Source organism: Oncorhynchus mykiss, chromosome 15 (genome assembly GCF_013265735.2).
Source record: "Oncorhynchus mykiss isolate Arlee chromosome 15, USDA_OmykA_1.1, whole genome shotgun sequence".
NCBI lineage: Eukaryota > Metazoa > Chordata > Actinopteri > Salmoniformes > Salmonidae > Oncorhynchus > Oncorhynchus mykiss.
In genome coordinates this window covers 79963617-79981116 of record NC_048579.1, presented here as the reverse complement: position 1 = coordinate 79981116, position 17500 = coordinate 79963617, and the positions used below count along the sequence as shown (strand labels likewise).

General features: G+C 47.8%; 1 protein-coding gene across 4 annotated transcripts in view; it reads left to right on the top strand.

The window, feature by feature from the left end:
* Positions 1-17500, top strand: part of LOC110510401 (PHD finger protein 21B) — a 173725-nt gene that overhangs the window by 103290 nt on the left and 52935 nt on the right. For 3 of the 4 annotated variants that reach the window (XM_036945485.1, XM_036945484.1, XM_036945483.1), the window contains one exon: positions 1401-1703. In XM_036945485.1, the coding sequence (XP_036801380.1) occupies positions 1401-1703 (303 nt within the window). Of the gene's footprint in view, positions 1-1400; positions 1704-2487; positions 2523-17500 lie in introns of those variants that run through there. The other variant, XM_036945486.1, reaches the window with a different exon arrangement.

Below are 17500 nucleotides of genomic sequence, written 5' to 3'. Positions count from 1 at the left end.
CCCACACCCCCTGTTTTCTCCTCCCTCCCTCCACCTCTCCCCCATCACTCTGTACTCCATGGAAAACCATAACAGAGAGCTTTGAAATAAGAACGGGGCAGTGGAATGGAATATCAAATATTTAGAGTGCCTGCCTGTTCTTTTAGTGGTGCTAGCAGGGTAAAGGAGAGGGAACCAGATATACAGGCTTTGGAAGATATATTTTCTTAACTGAGTAGAGAGGGAGTTGGAGGGTAGAGAGACAGGGGAGTGGAGGGAGTTGGGAGTAGAGAGACAGGGGAGTAGAGGGGGTAGAGAGACAGGGGAGTGGAGGGAGTTGGGAGTAGAGAGACAGGGGAGTAGAGGGGGTAGAGAGACAGGGGAGTGGAGGGAGTTGGGAGTAGAGAGACAGGGGAGTAGAGGGGGTAGAGAGACAGGGGAGTGGAGGGAGTTGGGGGTAGAGAGACAGGGGGGTAGAGGGGGTAGAGAGACAGGGGAGTAGAGGGGGTAGAGAGACAGGGGAGTAGAGGGGGTAGAGAGACAGGGGGGTAGAGGGGGTAGAGAGACAGGGGAGTAGAGGGGGTAGAGAGACAGGGGAGTAGAGGGGGTAGAGAGACAGGGGAGTAGAGGGGGTAGAGAGAGAGGGGAGTAGAGAGACAGGGGAGTAGAGGGGGTAGAGAGACAGGGGAGTAGAGAGACAGGGGAGTAGAGGGGGTAGAGAGACAGGGGAGTAGAGAGACAGGGGAGTAGAGGGGGTAGAGAGACAGGGGAGTAGAGGGGGTAGAGAGACAGGGGAGTAGAGAGACAGGGGAGTAGAGGGGGTAGAGAGACAGGGGAGTAGAGAGACAGGGGAGTAGAGGGGGTAGAGAGACAGGGGAGTAGAGAGACAGGGGAGTAGAGGGGGTAGAGAGACAGGGGAGTAGAGAGACAGGGGAGGAGAGGGGGTAGTCTACCTCAGTCTAATTACCTGCCTGTCTCTACGTCTGATCCTGGATCTGTATCAATGTTTAGATGTTTCTCCTTCAGGTGGAGCTTCATCTGCACTGTGTTTAAACACCAAGGTGTTCTCTGATGAAGCACCATTCAATCTGTAGCACGTTGAGTAGAGCAACACTCCTAAGGTCACCAACACGACCAGTCCACTGTGTGTCTATTCCTGTTTAATCTCTCTTTTCTAACCATGTCTCTCTCTCTCTTCCCCTCCTCCTGACCTCCCCTCCCTCCCTCCCTCCCTCCCTCCCTCCCTCCCTCCCTCCCTCCCTCCCCTTCCCTTCCCTCCCCCCTCCCTCCCTCCCTCCCCTCCCCTTCCCTTCCCTCCCTCCCCTTCCCTTCCCTCCCCCCCTCCCTCCCCTCCCCTTCCCCCCCTCCCTCCCTCCCTCCCTCCCTCCCTCCCTCCCTCCCTCCCTCCCTCCCCTCAACAGAAGAAGCTGACTGTTAGAAGTTGTCCCGTAGGAGGGGCCACCAAGCCCCTCTCCCTCATCAAGCCCCCTCCTCCTCCCTCCTCACAAAGCATCTCCATCTCCGTTCTACCGGCCAACCCGGTCGCCAAGACAGCTCCCGTTGCCATGGTGACAGCGCACATGACCGGTGGACAAAAGGTGGTGTCGGGAAGCGCAGCTCCAGGGAGCTCCTCCTCTCCTCCTCCTCTACAGACATCCTCCATCAACCTCCAGACCAATAGAGGGTCGGGAGGGGCGGTGCTACAGCCTTACAGTAGGAGAGAGGTACTACACTGTTACTACTATACTGCTACTATACTGCTACTATACTACTACTATACTGCTACAGCCTTACAGTAGGAGAGAGGTACTACACTGTTATTACTATACTGCTACTATACTGCTACTATACTACTACTATAGTACTACAGCCTTACAGTAGGAGAGAGGCACTACACTGTTACTATTATACTGCTACTATACTGCTACTATACTACTACTATACTGCTACAGCCTTACAGTAGGAGAGAGGTACTACACTGTTACTACTATACTGCTACTATACTACTACAGCCTTACAGTAGGAGAGAGGTACTACACTGTTACTACTATACTGCTACTATACTGCTACTATACTACTACTATACTACTACTATAATACTACAGCCTTACAGTAGGAGAGAGGTACTACACTGTTACTACTATACTGCTACTATACTACTACCATACTACTACTGTACTGCTACAGCCTTACGTAGGAGAGAGGTACTACACTGTTACTACTATACTGCTACTATACTGCTACTATACTACTACTATACTACTACAGCTTTGCAGTAGGAGAGAGGTACTACACTGTCACTACTATACTGCTACTATACTACTAATATACTGCTACTATACTGCTACTATACTACTACAGCCTTACAGTAGGAGAGAGGTTCTACACTGTTACTACTATACTGCTACTATACTGCTACTATACTACTACTATACTACTACTATACTACTACAGCCTTACAGTAGGAGAGAGGTACTACACTGCTACTACTATACTACTACTATACTGCTACAATACTACTACAGCCTTACAGTAGGAGAGAGGTACTACACTGTTACTACTATACTGCTACTATACTACTACTATACTACTACAGCCTCCTCCTACTCTTCCTCTCTGCCCTCTAAACTCCCTCCTCCTCCTCCTCTTCCTCTCTGGCCTCTAAACTCCCTCCTCCTCCTCCTCTTCCTCTCTTGCCTCTAAACTCCCTCCTCCTCCTCCTCTTCCTCTCTTCCCTCTAAACTCCCTCCTCCTACTCTTCCTCTCTTGCCTCTAAACTCCCTCCTCCTCCTCCTCTTCCTCTCTGGCCTCTAAACTCCCTCCTCCTCCTCCTCTTCCTCTCTGCCCTCTAAACTCCCTCCTCCTACTCTTCCTCTCTTGCCTCTAAACTCCCTCCTCCTCCTCCTCTTCCTCTCTTGCCTCTAAACTCCCTCCTCCTCCTCCTCTTCCTCTCTTGCCTCTATACTCCCTCCTCCTCCTCCTCCTCTTCCTCTCTGCCCTCTAAACTCCCTCCTCCTCCTCTTCCTCTCTTGCCTCTAAACTCCCCCCTCCTCCTCCTCCTCCTCTCTGCCCTCTAAACTCCCTCCTCCTCTTCCTCTCTGCCCTCTAAACTCCCTCCTCCTCCTCCTCCTCTTCCTCTCTGCCCTCTAAACTCCCTCCTCTTCCTACTCCTCCTCTTCCTCTCTGCCCTCTAAACTCCCTCCTCCTCCTACTCTTCCTCTCTGCCCTCTAAACTCCCTCCTCCTCTTCCTCTCTGCCCTCTAAACTCCCTCCTCCTCCTCCTCTTCCTCTCTGGCCTCTAAACTCCCTCCTCCTCCTCCTCTTCCTCTCTGCCCTCTAAACTCCCTCCTCCTCCTCCTCTTCCTCTCTGCCCTCTAAACTCCCTCCTCCTCCTCATCTTCCTCTATGCCCTCTAAACTCCCTCCTCCTCCTACTCCTCCTCTTCCTCTCTGCCCTCTAAACTCCCTAGGATTGGAGCTGTTGTGATTCCTTAGAGCCTGGTCTTGTTGTCAACCTGCAGCTAGTTGTAGATACTTTCACGCAGATTGAGGGCCAGGAGAGGAGATAACAGAGGAACTATATAGAGGAGAGAGAGAGACAGAGAGAGAGAGAGAGAGGGGGAGAGACAGAGAGAGAGAGAAAGAGAGAGAGATAGACAGAGAGAGGGAGAGAGATATAGAGAGAGGGAAAGAGAGAAGGAGAGAGAGGGAGAGAGAGAGAGAGCGAGAGAGAGGGAGAGAAAGAGAGAGACAGAGTGAGAGAGAAAGAGAGAGATAGATAGACAGAGAGAGACAGAGGGAGAGAGAGAGATATAGAGAGAGGGAAAGAGAGAAGGAGAGAGAGAGAGACACAGCCCATCCTATTATATATAGAGACAGATTTACAACTGTAAACTCAGGGGCCAGATGATGTAGAAAGGGGGGGGGGGTCTAATGGAGCAGCCAACAGCGATGCCACTGTGTGCATTGTATGTCAATGTATGCAAACAAACAAACAAACAAACACACACACACTCCTTGGCATGGAGAGCCTGCATGTGTCGTGGCTCTGGGGAGCATTTCAAACTGCTAGTCTGGCACGACATAAAGGAGATGGGCGCCGTGCCCACGTCAGTGCCCCCCCCCCCCCTCCCCCCCCGGGAGGGAGGGACAGAGCTGGCCGCTACTGTCTGTGTTTACACCATTCACTAGAAAGTGCTTTTAAAATACGGACATATTTCCTCAGTGAATATTCAGCTGTTGCACTGCATTACCCATATTAATTAATGGGTTTACCAGCAGCTCTGGAGTCCCAAGTGACACCCTGTCTAGTGCACTTCTTCTGAGCACAACAGTGTATTGTCAAGAGAATAGGGTGCCATTTGGGACAAACCTATGTGTATAAATGAAATGGAGAAAAAAAAACACACACAAAGAAGATGAGTGTGTGACATGAAGTGTGGAGGTGATGGAGGGTTTAGTCCACACTGTCCTCTAGTGGTAGTAGGGGGAATAGCAGAGACAGAGAGAGAGAGACAGACAGACAGACAGACAGAGAGAGATAGAGAGAGATATAGAGAGAGAGACAGACAGACAGACAGACAGACAGACAGACAGACAGACTACCTTTGACTAGGGCCCAGTAATATAATGTAATTGGTACTAGGGCCCAGTAATATAATGTAATTGGTACTAGGGCAGGTAAATTCCTGCAATGAATGACGGACAGTCTACAATCTAGCACAACGGAGTAGTAATGACTGTCCCTCTATATACAACCCCACAGAGTAGTAATGACTGTCCCTCTATATACAACCCCACAGAGTAGTAATGACTGTCCCTCTATATACAACCCCACAGAGTAGCAATGACTGTCCCTCTATATACAACCCCACAGAGTAGTAATGACTGTCCCTCTATATACAACCCCACAGAGTAGCAATGACTGTCCCTCTATATACAACCCCTCAGAGTAGTAATGACTGTCCCTCTATATACAACCCCTCAGAGTAGTAATGACTGTCCCTCTATATACAACCCCACAGAGTAGTAATGACTGTCCCTCTATATACAACCCCTCAGAGTAGTAATGACTGTCCCTCTATATTCAACCCCTCAGAGTAGTAATGACTGTCCCTCTATATACAACCCCGTCAGACAGAGTAGTAATGACTGTCCCTCTATATTCAACCCCACAGAGTAGTAATGACTGTCCCTCTATATACAACCCCTCAGAGTAGTAATGACTGTCCCTCTATATACAACCCCACAGAGTAGCAATGACTGTCCCTCTATATACAACCCCTCAGAGTAGTAATGACTGTCCCTCTATATACAACCCCGTCAGACAGAGTAGTAATGACTGTCCCTCTATATTCAACCCCACAGAGTAGTAATGACTGTCCCTCTATATACAACCCCACAGAGTAGTAATGACTGTCCCTCTATATACAACCCCACAGAGTAGTAATGACTGTCCCTTTATATACAACCTCACAGAGTAGTAATGACTGTCCCTCTATATACAACCCCTCAGAGTAGTAATGACTGTCCCTCTATATACAACCCCTCAGAGTAGTAATGACTGTCCCTCTATATACAACCCCTCAGAGTAGTAATGACTGTCCCTCTATATACAACCTCACAGAGTAGTAATGACTGTCCCTCTATATACAACCCCTCAGAGTAGTAATGACTGTCCCTCTATATACAACCCCACCAGACAGAGTAGTAATGACTGTCCCTCTATATACAACCCCACAGAGTAGTAATGACTGTCCCTCTATATACAACCCCACAGAGTAGTAATGACTGTCCCTCTATATACAACCCCACAGAGTAGTAATGACTGTCCCTCTATATACAACCCCACAGAGTAGCAATGACTGTCCCTCTATATACAACCCCACAGAGTAGTAATGACTGTCCCTCTATATACAACCCCACAGAGTAGTAATGACTGTCCCTCTATATAAAACCCCACCAGACAGAGTAGTAATGACTGTCCCTCTATATACAACCCCAACCCCACAGAGTAGTAATGACTGTCCCTCTATATCACAGAGTAGTAATGACTGTCCCTCTATATACAACCCCACAGAGTAGTAATGACTGTCCCTCTATATACAACCCCACAGAGTAGTAATGACTGTCCCTCTATATACAACCCCTCAGAGTAGTAATGACTGTCCCTCTATATACAACCCCATGATAGGATGAGAATGATAAACACAGAGAAAAAACCCCTCAGCTCTACCTCTCTCCTCCTTCACCCTCCTTTCTCTCTTCTCATCTCCCCTTATCACTCTCCTCCCTCTCTCCTCCTTCTCCCTCCTTTCTTTCTTCTCGTCTCCCCTTATCACTCTCCTCCCTCTCTCCTCCTTCTCCCTCCTTTCTCTCTTCTCGTCTCCCCTTATCACTCTCCTCCCTCTCTCCTCCTTCTCCCTCCTTTCTCTCTTCTCGTCTCCCCTTATCACTCTCCTCCCTCTCTCCTTCTCCCTCCTTTCTCTCTTCTCGTCTCCCCTTATCACTCTCCTCCTTCTCCCTCCTTTCTCTCTTCTCGTCTCCCCTTATCACTCTCCTCCCTCTCTCCTTCTCCCTCCTTTCTCTCTTCTCGTCTCCCCTTATCACTCTCCTCCTTCTCCCTCCCTTCTCTCTTCTCGTCTCCCCTTATCACTCTCCTCCCTCTCTCCTTCTCCCTCCTTTCTCTCTTCTCGTCTCCCCTTATCACTCTCATCCCTCTCTCCTCCTTCTCCCTCCCTTCTCTCTTCTCGTCTCCCCTTATCACTCTCCTCCCTCTCTCCTCCTACGCCCTCCTATCTCTTCCTGCCTCTCTTTCTATCTCTCTTCCCTCACTCCCTCCATCTCTATCTCTCTCTGCTGTGTGTTTCCCTCTCTACTCTCTCCGGCTGTGAGTAACATTGTTGACACGACAAACGATAACAAACAGACTAGCTGGAGACAAACTGCTGGACCAGGATCCAGGCTGTTATGTAAACCCTCTCCTCTCCTTTCCTTTCCTCTCCTCTGCTCTCCTCTCTTCTCCTCTTCTCTCTCCTCTCCCCTACCCTCTACTACCCTCCTCTCTCCTCCTTTCTCTCCTCCTCTGCCCTCTTCCTCTACCCTCCTATATCTCCTCTCTCCTCTCCTCTGCTCTCCTCCCCTATGCCCTCTCCTCTCCTCCTTTCTCGTCTCCTCTGCCATCCTCTCACCTCCTCTCTTTCTCATTCAATTCAATTCAAGTTGCTTTATTTGGCATGAGAAACACATGTTAACATTGCCAAAGCTAGTCTCCCCCTCTCTCCTCTCCTCTGCCCTCCTCTTCCCTCCTCCTCTCTTCTGCCCTATTCTCTCCTCTCCTCCTCTCCTCTTTGCTCCTCTCTCCTCTCCTCTCCTCTTCTCTCCTCTTCCCTCCTCTCTCCTCTCATCCTCTCCTCTGCCCTCCTCTCTCCTCTCCTCTTCCCTCCTCTCTCCTCTCTCCTCTCCTCTTCCCTCCTCTCTCCTCTCTCCTCTGTTTCATGTAGAAGATTTTATAACACACTGGCTGTCCCAAATGGCACCCTATTCCCCCATAGAGCTCTGGTCAAAAGAAGTGTGTAGGGAATATGTAGGGAATAGGGTGCCTTGTGCCCATAGGACTGAAATAAATGGAACCCTTTAATCAAAACCACACCAGAACCCTTTAAATAGAACCCTTTAAACAGAACCACATCAGAACCCTTTAAATAGAACCCTTTAAACAGAACCACACCAGAACCCTTTAAATAGAACCCTTTAAATAGAACCACACCAGAACCTTTTAAACAGAACCACACCAGAACCCTTTAAATAGAACCCTTTAAACAGAACCACATCAGAACCCTTTAAATAGAACCCTTTAAACAGAACCACACCAGAACCCTTTAAATAGAACCCTTTAAACAGAACCACATCAGAACCCTTTAAATAGAACCTTTTAAATAGAACCACACCAGAACCCTTTAAATAGAACCCTTTAAACAGAACCACACCAGAACCCTTTAAATAGAACCCTTTAAACAGAACCACATCAGAACCCTTTAAATAGAACCCTTTAAACAGAACCACACCAGAACCCTTTAAATAGAACCCTTTAAACAGAACCACACCAGAACCCTTTAAATAGAACCCTTTAAATAGAACCACACCAGAACCTTTTAAACAGAACCACACCAGAACCCTTTAAATAGAACCCTTTAAACAGAACCACATCAGAACCCTTTAAATAGAACCCTTTAAACAGAACCACACCAGAACCCTTTAAATAGAACCCTTTAAACAGAACCACATCAGAACCCTTTAAATAGAACCTTTTAAATAGAACCACACCAGAACCCTTTAAATAGAACCCTTTAAACAGAACCACACCAGAACCCTTTAAATAGAACCCTTTAAACAGAACCACACCAGAACCCTTTAAATAGAACCCTTTAAACAGAACCACATCAGAACCCTTTAAATAGAACCCTTTAAACAGAACCACATCAGAACCCTTTAAATAGAACCCTTTAAACAGAACCACACCAGAACCCTTTAAATAGAACCTTTTAAACAGAACCACACCAGAACCCTTTAAATAGAACCTTTTAAACAGAACCACACCAGAACCCTTTAAATAGAACCCTTTAAACAGAACCACTCCAGAACCCTTTAAATAGAACCTTTTAAACAGAACCACTCCAGAACCCTTTAAATAGAACCCTTTAAACAGAACCACTCCAGAACCCTTTAAATAGAACCCTTTAAACAGAACCACACCAGAACCCTTTAAATAGAACCCTTTAAACAGAACCACATCAGAACCCTTTAAATAGAACCCTTTAAACAGAACCACTCCAGAACCCTTTAAATAGAACCCTTTAAACAGAACCACACCAGAACCCTTTAAATATAACCCTTTAAACAGAACCACTCCAGAACCCTTTAAATAGAACCCTTTAAACAGAACCACACCAGAACCTTTTAAACAGAACCACACCAGAACCCTTTAAATAGAACCCTTTAAACAGAACCACATCAGAACCCTTTAAATAGAATCCTTTAAACAGAACCACTCCAGAACCCTTTAAATAGAACCCTTTAAACAGAACCACTCCAGAACCCTTTAAATAGAACCCTTTAAACAGAACCACTCCAGAACCCTTTAAATAGAACCCTTTAAACAGAACCACTCCAGAACCCTTTAAATAGAACCCTTTAAACAGAACCACTCCAGAACCCTTTAAATAGAACCCTTTAAACAGAACCACTCCAGAACCCTTTAAATAGAACCCTTTAAACAGAACCACACCAGAACCCTTTAAATAGAACCCTTTAAACAGAACCACTCCAGAACCCTTTAAATAGAACCCATTAAACAGGTGTGTGTGTGTGTAATTGGGGTGGGGAGGTGTGTGTGTGTGTAAATGGGGTGGGGAGGTGTGTGTGGGTGGGGAGGTGTGTGTGGGTGGGGAGGTGTGTGTGTGTGTGTGTGTGTGTGTGTGTGTGTGTGTGTGTGTGTGTAACTGGGGTGGGGAGGTGTGTGTGTAAATGGGGTGGGGAGGTGTGTGTGTGTGTGTAAATGGGGTGGGGAGGTGTGTGTGTGTGTGTAAATGGGGTGGGGAGGTGTGTGTGTGTGTAAATGGGGTGGGGAGGTGTGTGTGTGTGTAAATGGGGTGGGGAGGTGTGTGTGTGGAGGTGTGTGTGTGTGTGTAAATGGGGTGGGGAGGTGACTCTCTCACACAGAAGGTCGGAGGTCAAGAAGTCAGAATCTACATGAGAAGTGTTAGACAGTATCCTGTTGAAACGGGCTTCAAATTAGATGTTTTATTAGTCTCATGTACTCGATACGCATGGTATACATCATCCAACAGGCGTCATGGGAGACGTGGGGGGGTGGGGGGGGAAGGTTGGGGGTCATGGGAGACGTGGGGGGGTGGGGGGGAAGGTTGGGGGTCATTGGAGTAGTAATGACTGTCCCTCTATATACAACCCCACAGAGTAGTAATGACTGTCCCTCTATATACAACCCCACAGAGTAGTAATGACTGTCCCTCTATATACAACCCCACAGAGTAGTAATGACTGTCCCTCTATATACAACCCCACAGAGTAGTAATGACTGTCCCTCTATATACAACCCTATAGAGTAGTAATGACTGTCCCTCTATATACAACCCCACAGAGTAGTAATGACTGTCCCTCTATATACAACCCCACAGAGTAGTAATGACTGTCCCTCTATATACAACCCCACAGAGTAGTAATGACTGTCCCTCTATATACAACCCCACAGAGTAGTAATGACTGTCCCTCTATATACAACCCCACAGAGTAGTCTCGATACGCATGGTATACATCATCCAACGGGCGTCATGGGACACGTGAGGGGGGAAGAAGGTTGAGGGTCATGGGGGAGGTGAGGTGGGAGGAAGGTTGGGGGTCATGGGGGAGGTGAAGTGGGAGGAAGGTTGGGGGTCATGGGGGAGGTGAGGTGGGAGGAAGGTTGGGGGTCATGGGGGAGGTGAGGTGGGAGGAAGGCTGGAGGTCATGGGGGAGGTGATGTGGGAGGAAGAAGGTTGGGGGTCATGGGGGAGGTGGGGTGGGAGGAAGAAGGTTGGGGGTCATGGGGGAGGTGAGGTGGGAGGAAGGCTGGAGGTCATGGGGGAGGTGAGGTGGGAGGAAGAAGGTTGGGGGTCATGGGGGAGGTGAGGGGGGAGGAAGGTTGGGGGTCATGGGGGAGGTGAGGGGGGAGGAAGAAGGTTGGGGGTCATGGGGGAGGTGAGGTAGGAGGAAGAAGGTTGGGGATCATGGGGGAGGTGAGGTAGGAGGAAGAAGGTTGGGGGTCATGGGGGAGGTGAGGGGGAAGGTTGGGGGTCCATCAGGCAGCGGGCCACTCCAGAGAAGGACCTTGTTATTGGGCTGCTGTCCTGAAGAAAAGTGGAGGTAAATGGATGCCCTCCCTCGTCTCCTCCACCCCTCGTCTCCTCCACCGCTCGTCTCCTCCACCGCTCGTCTCCTCCACCGCTCGTCTCCTCCACCGCTCGTCTCCTCCACCCCTCGTCTCCTCCACCCCTCGTCTCCTCCACCACTCCATTCCCAATGAACAAATTTCCATTTTAGCTTGTTTCCATGGGAACTGGCCTTCAATAGCACGAAGAACAGAAGGCCTTTCTGGGTTACAGGCTGAATTACACGCTACAGAAGGCTGGCTGGGTTACACTCTACAGAAGACTGGCTGGATTACACTCTACAGAAGACTGGCTGGATTACACTCTACAGAAAACTGGCTGGATTACACTCTACAGAAGACTGGCTGGATTACACTCTACAGAAGACTGGCTGGATTACACTCTACAGAAGACTGGCTGGATTACACTCTACAGAAGACTGGCTGGATTACACTCCACAGAAGACTGGCTGGATTACACTCTACAGAAGACTGGCTGGATTACACTCTACAGAAGACTGTCTGGATTACACTCTACAGAAGACTGGCTAGATTACACTCTACAGAAGACTGTCTGGATTACACTCTACAGAAGACTGGCTGGGTTACAGACAGTAAAACCCAGATCTGACCTGGTTGATGAGGAGAGGGTCAGTAAAACCCAGATCTGACCTGGTTGATGAGGAGATGAGAGGGTCAGTAAAACCCAGAACTGACCTGGTTGATGAGGAGATGAGAGGGTCAGTAAAACCCAGAACTGACCTGGTTGATGAGGAGATGAGAGGGTCAGTAAAACCCAGATCTGACCTGGTTGATGAGGAGAGAGGAGAGGGTCAGTAAAACCCAGATCTGACCTGGTTGATGAGGAGAGGGTCAGTAAAACCCAGAACTGACCTGGTTGATGAGGAGAGGGACAGTAAAACCCAGATCTGACCTGGTTGATGAGGAGAGAGGAGAGGGTCAGTAAAACCCAGAGCTGACCTGGTTGATGAGGAGAGAGTCAGTAAAACCAAGAACTGACCTGGTTGATGAGGAGATGAGAGGGTCAGTAAAACCCAGAACTGACCTGGTTGATGAGGAGAGTGGAGAGGGTCAGTAAAACCCAGATCTGACCTGGTTGATGAGGAGAGGGTCAGTATAACCCAGATCTGACCTGGTTGATGAGGAGAGGGACAGTAAAACCCAGATCTGACCTGGTTGATGAGGAGTACACACTCTACAGAAGACTGGCTAGATTACACTCTACAGAAGACTGTCTGGATTACACTCTACAGAAGATTGGCTGGGTTACAGACAGTAAAACCCAGATCTGACCTGGTTGATGAGGAGAGGGTCAGTAAAACCCAGATCTGACCTGGTTGATGAGGAGATGAGAGGGTCAGTAAAACCCAGAACTGACCTGGTTGATGAGGAGATGAGAGGGTCAGTAAAACCCAGAACTGACCTGGTTGATGAGGAGATGAGAGGGTCAGTAAAACCCAGATCTGACCTGGTTGATGAGGAGAGAGGAGAGGGTCAGTAAAACCCAGATCTGACCTGGTTGATGAGGAGAGGGTCAGTAAAACCCAGAACTGACCTGGTTGATGAGGAGAGGGACAGTAAAACCCAGATCTGACCTGGTTGATGAGGAGAGAGGAGAGGGTCAGTAAAACCCAGAGCTGACCTGGTTGATGAGGAGAGAATCAGTAAAACCAAGAACTGACCTGGTTGATGAGGAGATGAGAGGGTCAGTAAAACCCAGAACTGACCTGGTTGATGAGGAGAGGGTCAGTAAAACCCAGATCTGACCTGGTTGATGAGGAGAGAGGAGAGGGTCAGTAAAACCCAGAACTGACCTGGTTGATGCGGAGAGAGGAGAGGGTCAGTAAAACCCAGATCTGACCTGGATGATGAGGAGAGGGTCAGTAAAACCCAGAACTGACCTGGTTGATGAGGAGATGAGAGGGTCAGTAAAACCCAGAACTGACCTGGTTGATGAGGAGAGGGTCAGTAAAACCCAGATCTGACCTGGTTGATGAGGAGAGAGGAGAGGGTCAGTAAAACCCAGAACTGACCTGGTTGATGAGGAGAGAGGAGAGAGTCAGTAAAACCTAGAACTGACCTGGTTGATGAGGAGAGGGACAGTAAAACCCAGATCTGACCTGGTTGATGAGGAGAGAGGAGAGGGTCAGTAAAACCCAGAGCTGACCTGGTTGATGAGGAGAGAGTCAGTAAAACCAAGAACTGACCTGGTTGATGAGGAGATGAGAGGGTCAGTAAAACCCAGAACTGACCTGGTTGATGAGGAGAGGGTCAGTAAAACCCAGATCTGACCTGGTTGATGAGGAGAGAGGAGAGGGTCAGTAAAACCCAGAACTGACCTGGTTGATGCGGAGAGAGGAGAGGGTCAGTAAAACCCAGAACTGACCTGGTTGATGAGGAGAGGGTCAGTAAAACCCAGATCTGACCTGGTTGATGAGGAGAGAGGAGAGGGTCAGTAAAACCCAGAACTGACCTGGTTAATGCGGAGAGAGGAGAGGGTCAGTAAAACCCAGATCTGGCCTGGTTGATGAGGAGAGGGTCAGTAAAACCCAGAACTGACCTGGTTGATGAGGAGAGGGTCAGTAAAACCCAGATCTGACCTGGTTGATGAGGAGAGAGGAGAGGGTCAGTAAAACCCAGAACTGACCTGGTTGATGAGGAGAGAGGAGAGAGTCAGTAAAACCCAGAACTGACCTGGTTGATGAGGAAAGGGTCAGTAAAACCCAGATCTGACCTGGTTGATGAGGAGAGAGGAGAGGGTCAGTAAAACCCAGAGCTGACCTGGTTGATGAGGAGAGAGTCAGTAAAACCAAGAACTGACCTGGTTGATGAGGAGATGAGAGGGTCAGTAAAACCCAGAACTGACCTGGTTGATGAGGAGAGGGTCAGTAAAACCCAGATCTGACCTGGTTGATGAGGAGAGAGGAGAGCGTCAGTAAAACCCAGAACTGACCTGGTTGATGAGGAGAGAGGAGAGAGTCAGTAAAACCTAGAACTGACCTGGTTGATGAGGAGAGGGTCAGTAAAACCCAGAACTGACCTGGTTGATGAGGAGAGGGACAGTAAAACCCAGATCTGACCTGGTTGATGAGGAGAGAGGAGAGGGTCAGTAAAACCCAGAGCTGACCTGGTTGATGAGGAGAGAGTCAGTAAAACCAAGAACTGACCTGGTTGATGAGGAGATGAGAGGGCCAGTAAAACCCAGAACTGACCTGGTTGATGAGGAGAGAGGAGAGAGTCAGTAAAACCCAGAACTGACCTGGTTGATGAGGAGAGGGTCAGTAGAACCCAGAACTGACCTGGTTGATGAGGAGAGAGGAGAGGGTCAGTAAAACCCAGAGCTGACCTGGTTGATGAGGAGAGAGTCAGTAAAACCAAGAACTGACCTGGTTGATGAGGAGATGAGAGGGCCAGTAAAACCCAGAACTGACCTGGTTGATGAGGAGAGAGGAGAGAGTCAGTAAAACCCAGAACTGACCTGGTTGATGAGGAGAGGGTCAGTAGAACCCAGAACTGACCTGGTTGATGAGGAGAGTGGAGAGGTTCAGTAAAACCCAGATCTGACCTGGTTGATGAGGAGAGGGTCAGTAAAACCCAGATCTGACCTGGTTGATGAGGAGAGAGGAGAGGGTCAGTAAAACCCAGAACTGACCTGGTTGATGCGGAGAGAGGAGAGGGTCAGTAAAACCCAGAACTGACCTGGTTGATGAGGAGAGGGTCAGTAAAACCCAGATCTGACCTGGTTGATGAGGAGAGAGGAGAGGGTCAGTAAAACCCAGAACTGACCTGGTTAATGCGGAGAGAGGAGAGGGTCAGTAAAACCCAGATCTGGCCTGGTTGATGAGGAGAGCGTCAGTAAAACCCAGAACTGACCTGGTTGATGAGGAGAGGGTCAGTAAAACCCAGATCTGACCTGGTTGATGAGGAGAGAGGAGAGGGTCAGTAAAACCCAGAACTGACCTGGTTGATGAGGAGAGAGGAGAGAGTCAGTAAAACCCAGAACTGACCTGGTTGATGAGGAAAGGGTCAGTAAAACCCAGATCTGACCTGGTTGATGAGGAGAGAGGAGAGGGTCAGTAAAACCCAGAGCTGACCTGGTTGATGAGGAGAGAGTCAGTAAAACCAAGAACTGACCTGGTTGATGAGGAGATGAGAGGGTCAGTAAAACCCAGAACTGACCTGGTTGATGAGGAGAGGGTCAGTAAAACCCAGATCTGACCTGGTTGATGAGGAGAGAGGAGAGCGTCAGTAAAACCCAGAACTGACCTGGTTGATGAGGAAAGGGTCAGTAAAACCCAGATCTGACCTGGTTGATGAGGAGAGAGGAGAGGGTCAGTAAAACCCAGAGCTGACCTGGTTGATGAGGAGAGAGTCAGTAAAACCAAGAACTGACCTGGTTGATGAGGAGATGAGAGGGTCAGTAAAACCCAGAACTGACCTGGTTGATGAGGAGAGGGTCAGTAAAACCCAGATCTGACCTGGTTGATGAGGAGAGAGGAGAGCGTCAGTAAAACCCAGAACTGACCTGGTTGATGAGGAGAGAGGAGAGAGTCAGTAAAACCTAGAACTGACCTGGTTGATGAGGAGAGGGTCAGTAAAACCCAGAACTGACCTGGTTGATGAGGAGAGGGACAGTAAAACCCAGATCTGACCTGGTTGATGAGGAGAGAGGAGAGGGTCAGTAAAACCCAGAGCTGACCTGGTTGATGAGGAGAGAGTCAGCAAAACCAAGAACTGACCTGGTTGATGAGGAGATGAGAGGGCCAGTAAAACCCAGAACTGACCTGGTTGATGAGGAGAGAGGAGAGAGTCAGTAAAACCCAGAACTGACCTGGTTGATGAGGAGAGGGTCAGTACAACCCAGAACTGACCTGGTTGATGAGGAGAGTGGAGAGGTTCAGTAAAACCCAGATCTGACCTGGTTGATGAGGAGAGGGTCAGTAAAACCCAGAACTGACCTGGTTGATGAGGAGAGTGGAGAGGGTCAGTAAAACCCAGATCTGACCTGGTTGATGAGGAGAGGGTCAGTATAACCCAGATCTGACCTGGTTGATGAGGAGAGGGACAGTAAAACCCAGATCTGACCTGGTTGATGAGGAGTACAGTACACACACACACACACACACACACACACACACACACACACACACACACACACACACACACACACACACCCCAAATCTTCTCCATTTTCGAGGGCATTTCACCACATGCCTTGTGAAAACAAAATCTGTTCAATAATACTGGTAAATAAACACTACTCAGCTTCCTGCTAAATCTGATATATAAACACTACTCAGCTTCCTGCTAAATCTGAGAAATAAACACTACTCAGCTTCCTGCTAAATCTGAGAAATAAACACTACTCAGCTTCCTGCTAAATCTGAGAAATAAACACTACTCAGCTTCCTGCTAAATCTGAGAAATAAACACTACTCAGCTTCCTGCTAAATCTGATATATAAACACTACTTAGCTTCCTGCTAAATCTGATATATAAACATTAGTCAGCTTCCTGCTAAATCTGATAAATAAACACTACTCAGCTTCCTGCTAAATCTTATAAATAAACACTACTCAGCTTCCTGCTAAATCTGATAAATAAACACTACTCAGCTTCCTGCTAAATCTGATATATAAACATTACTCAGCTTCCTGCTAAATCTGATATATAAACATTACTCACCTTCCTGCTAAATCTGATATATAAACATTACTCAGCTTCCTGCTAAATCTGATAAATAAACACTACTCAGCTTCCTGCTAAATCTGATATATAAACATTACTCAGCTTCCTGCTAAATCTGAGAAATAAACACTACTCAGCTTCCTGCTAAATCTGAGAAATAAACACTACTCAGCTTCCTGCTAAATCTGAGAAATAAACACTACTCAGCTTCCTGCCAAATCTGATATATAAACACTACTCAGCTTCCTGCTAAATCTGATAAATAAACACTACTCAGCTTCCTGCTAAATCTGATATATAAACATTACTCAGCTTCCTGCTGAATCGGTTCAATAAACACTACTCAGCTTCCTGCTAAATCTGAGAAATAACACTACTCAGCTTCCTGCTAAATCTGAGAAATAAACACTACTCAGCTTCCTGCTAAATCTGATATATAAACATTACTCAGCTTCCTGCTAAATCTGATATATAAACATTACTCAGCTTCCTGCTAAATCGTTATATAAACATTACTCAGCTTCCTGCTAAATCTGATAAATAAACACTACTCAGCTTCCTGCTAAATCTGATATATAAACATTACTCAGCTTCCTGCTAAATCTGAGAAATAAACACTACTCAGCTTCCTGCTAAATCTGAGAAATAAACACTACTCAGCTTCCTGCTAAATCTGAGAAATAAACACTACTCAGCTTCCTGCCAAATCTGATATATAAACACTACTCAGCTTCCTGCTAAATCTGATAAATAAACACTACTCAGCTTCCTGCTAAATCTGATATATAAACATTACTCAGCTTCCTGCTGAATCGGTTCAATAAACACTACTCAGCTTCCTGCTAAATCTGAGAAATAACACTACTCAGCTTCCTGCTAAATCTGAGAA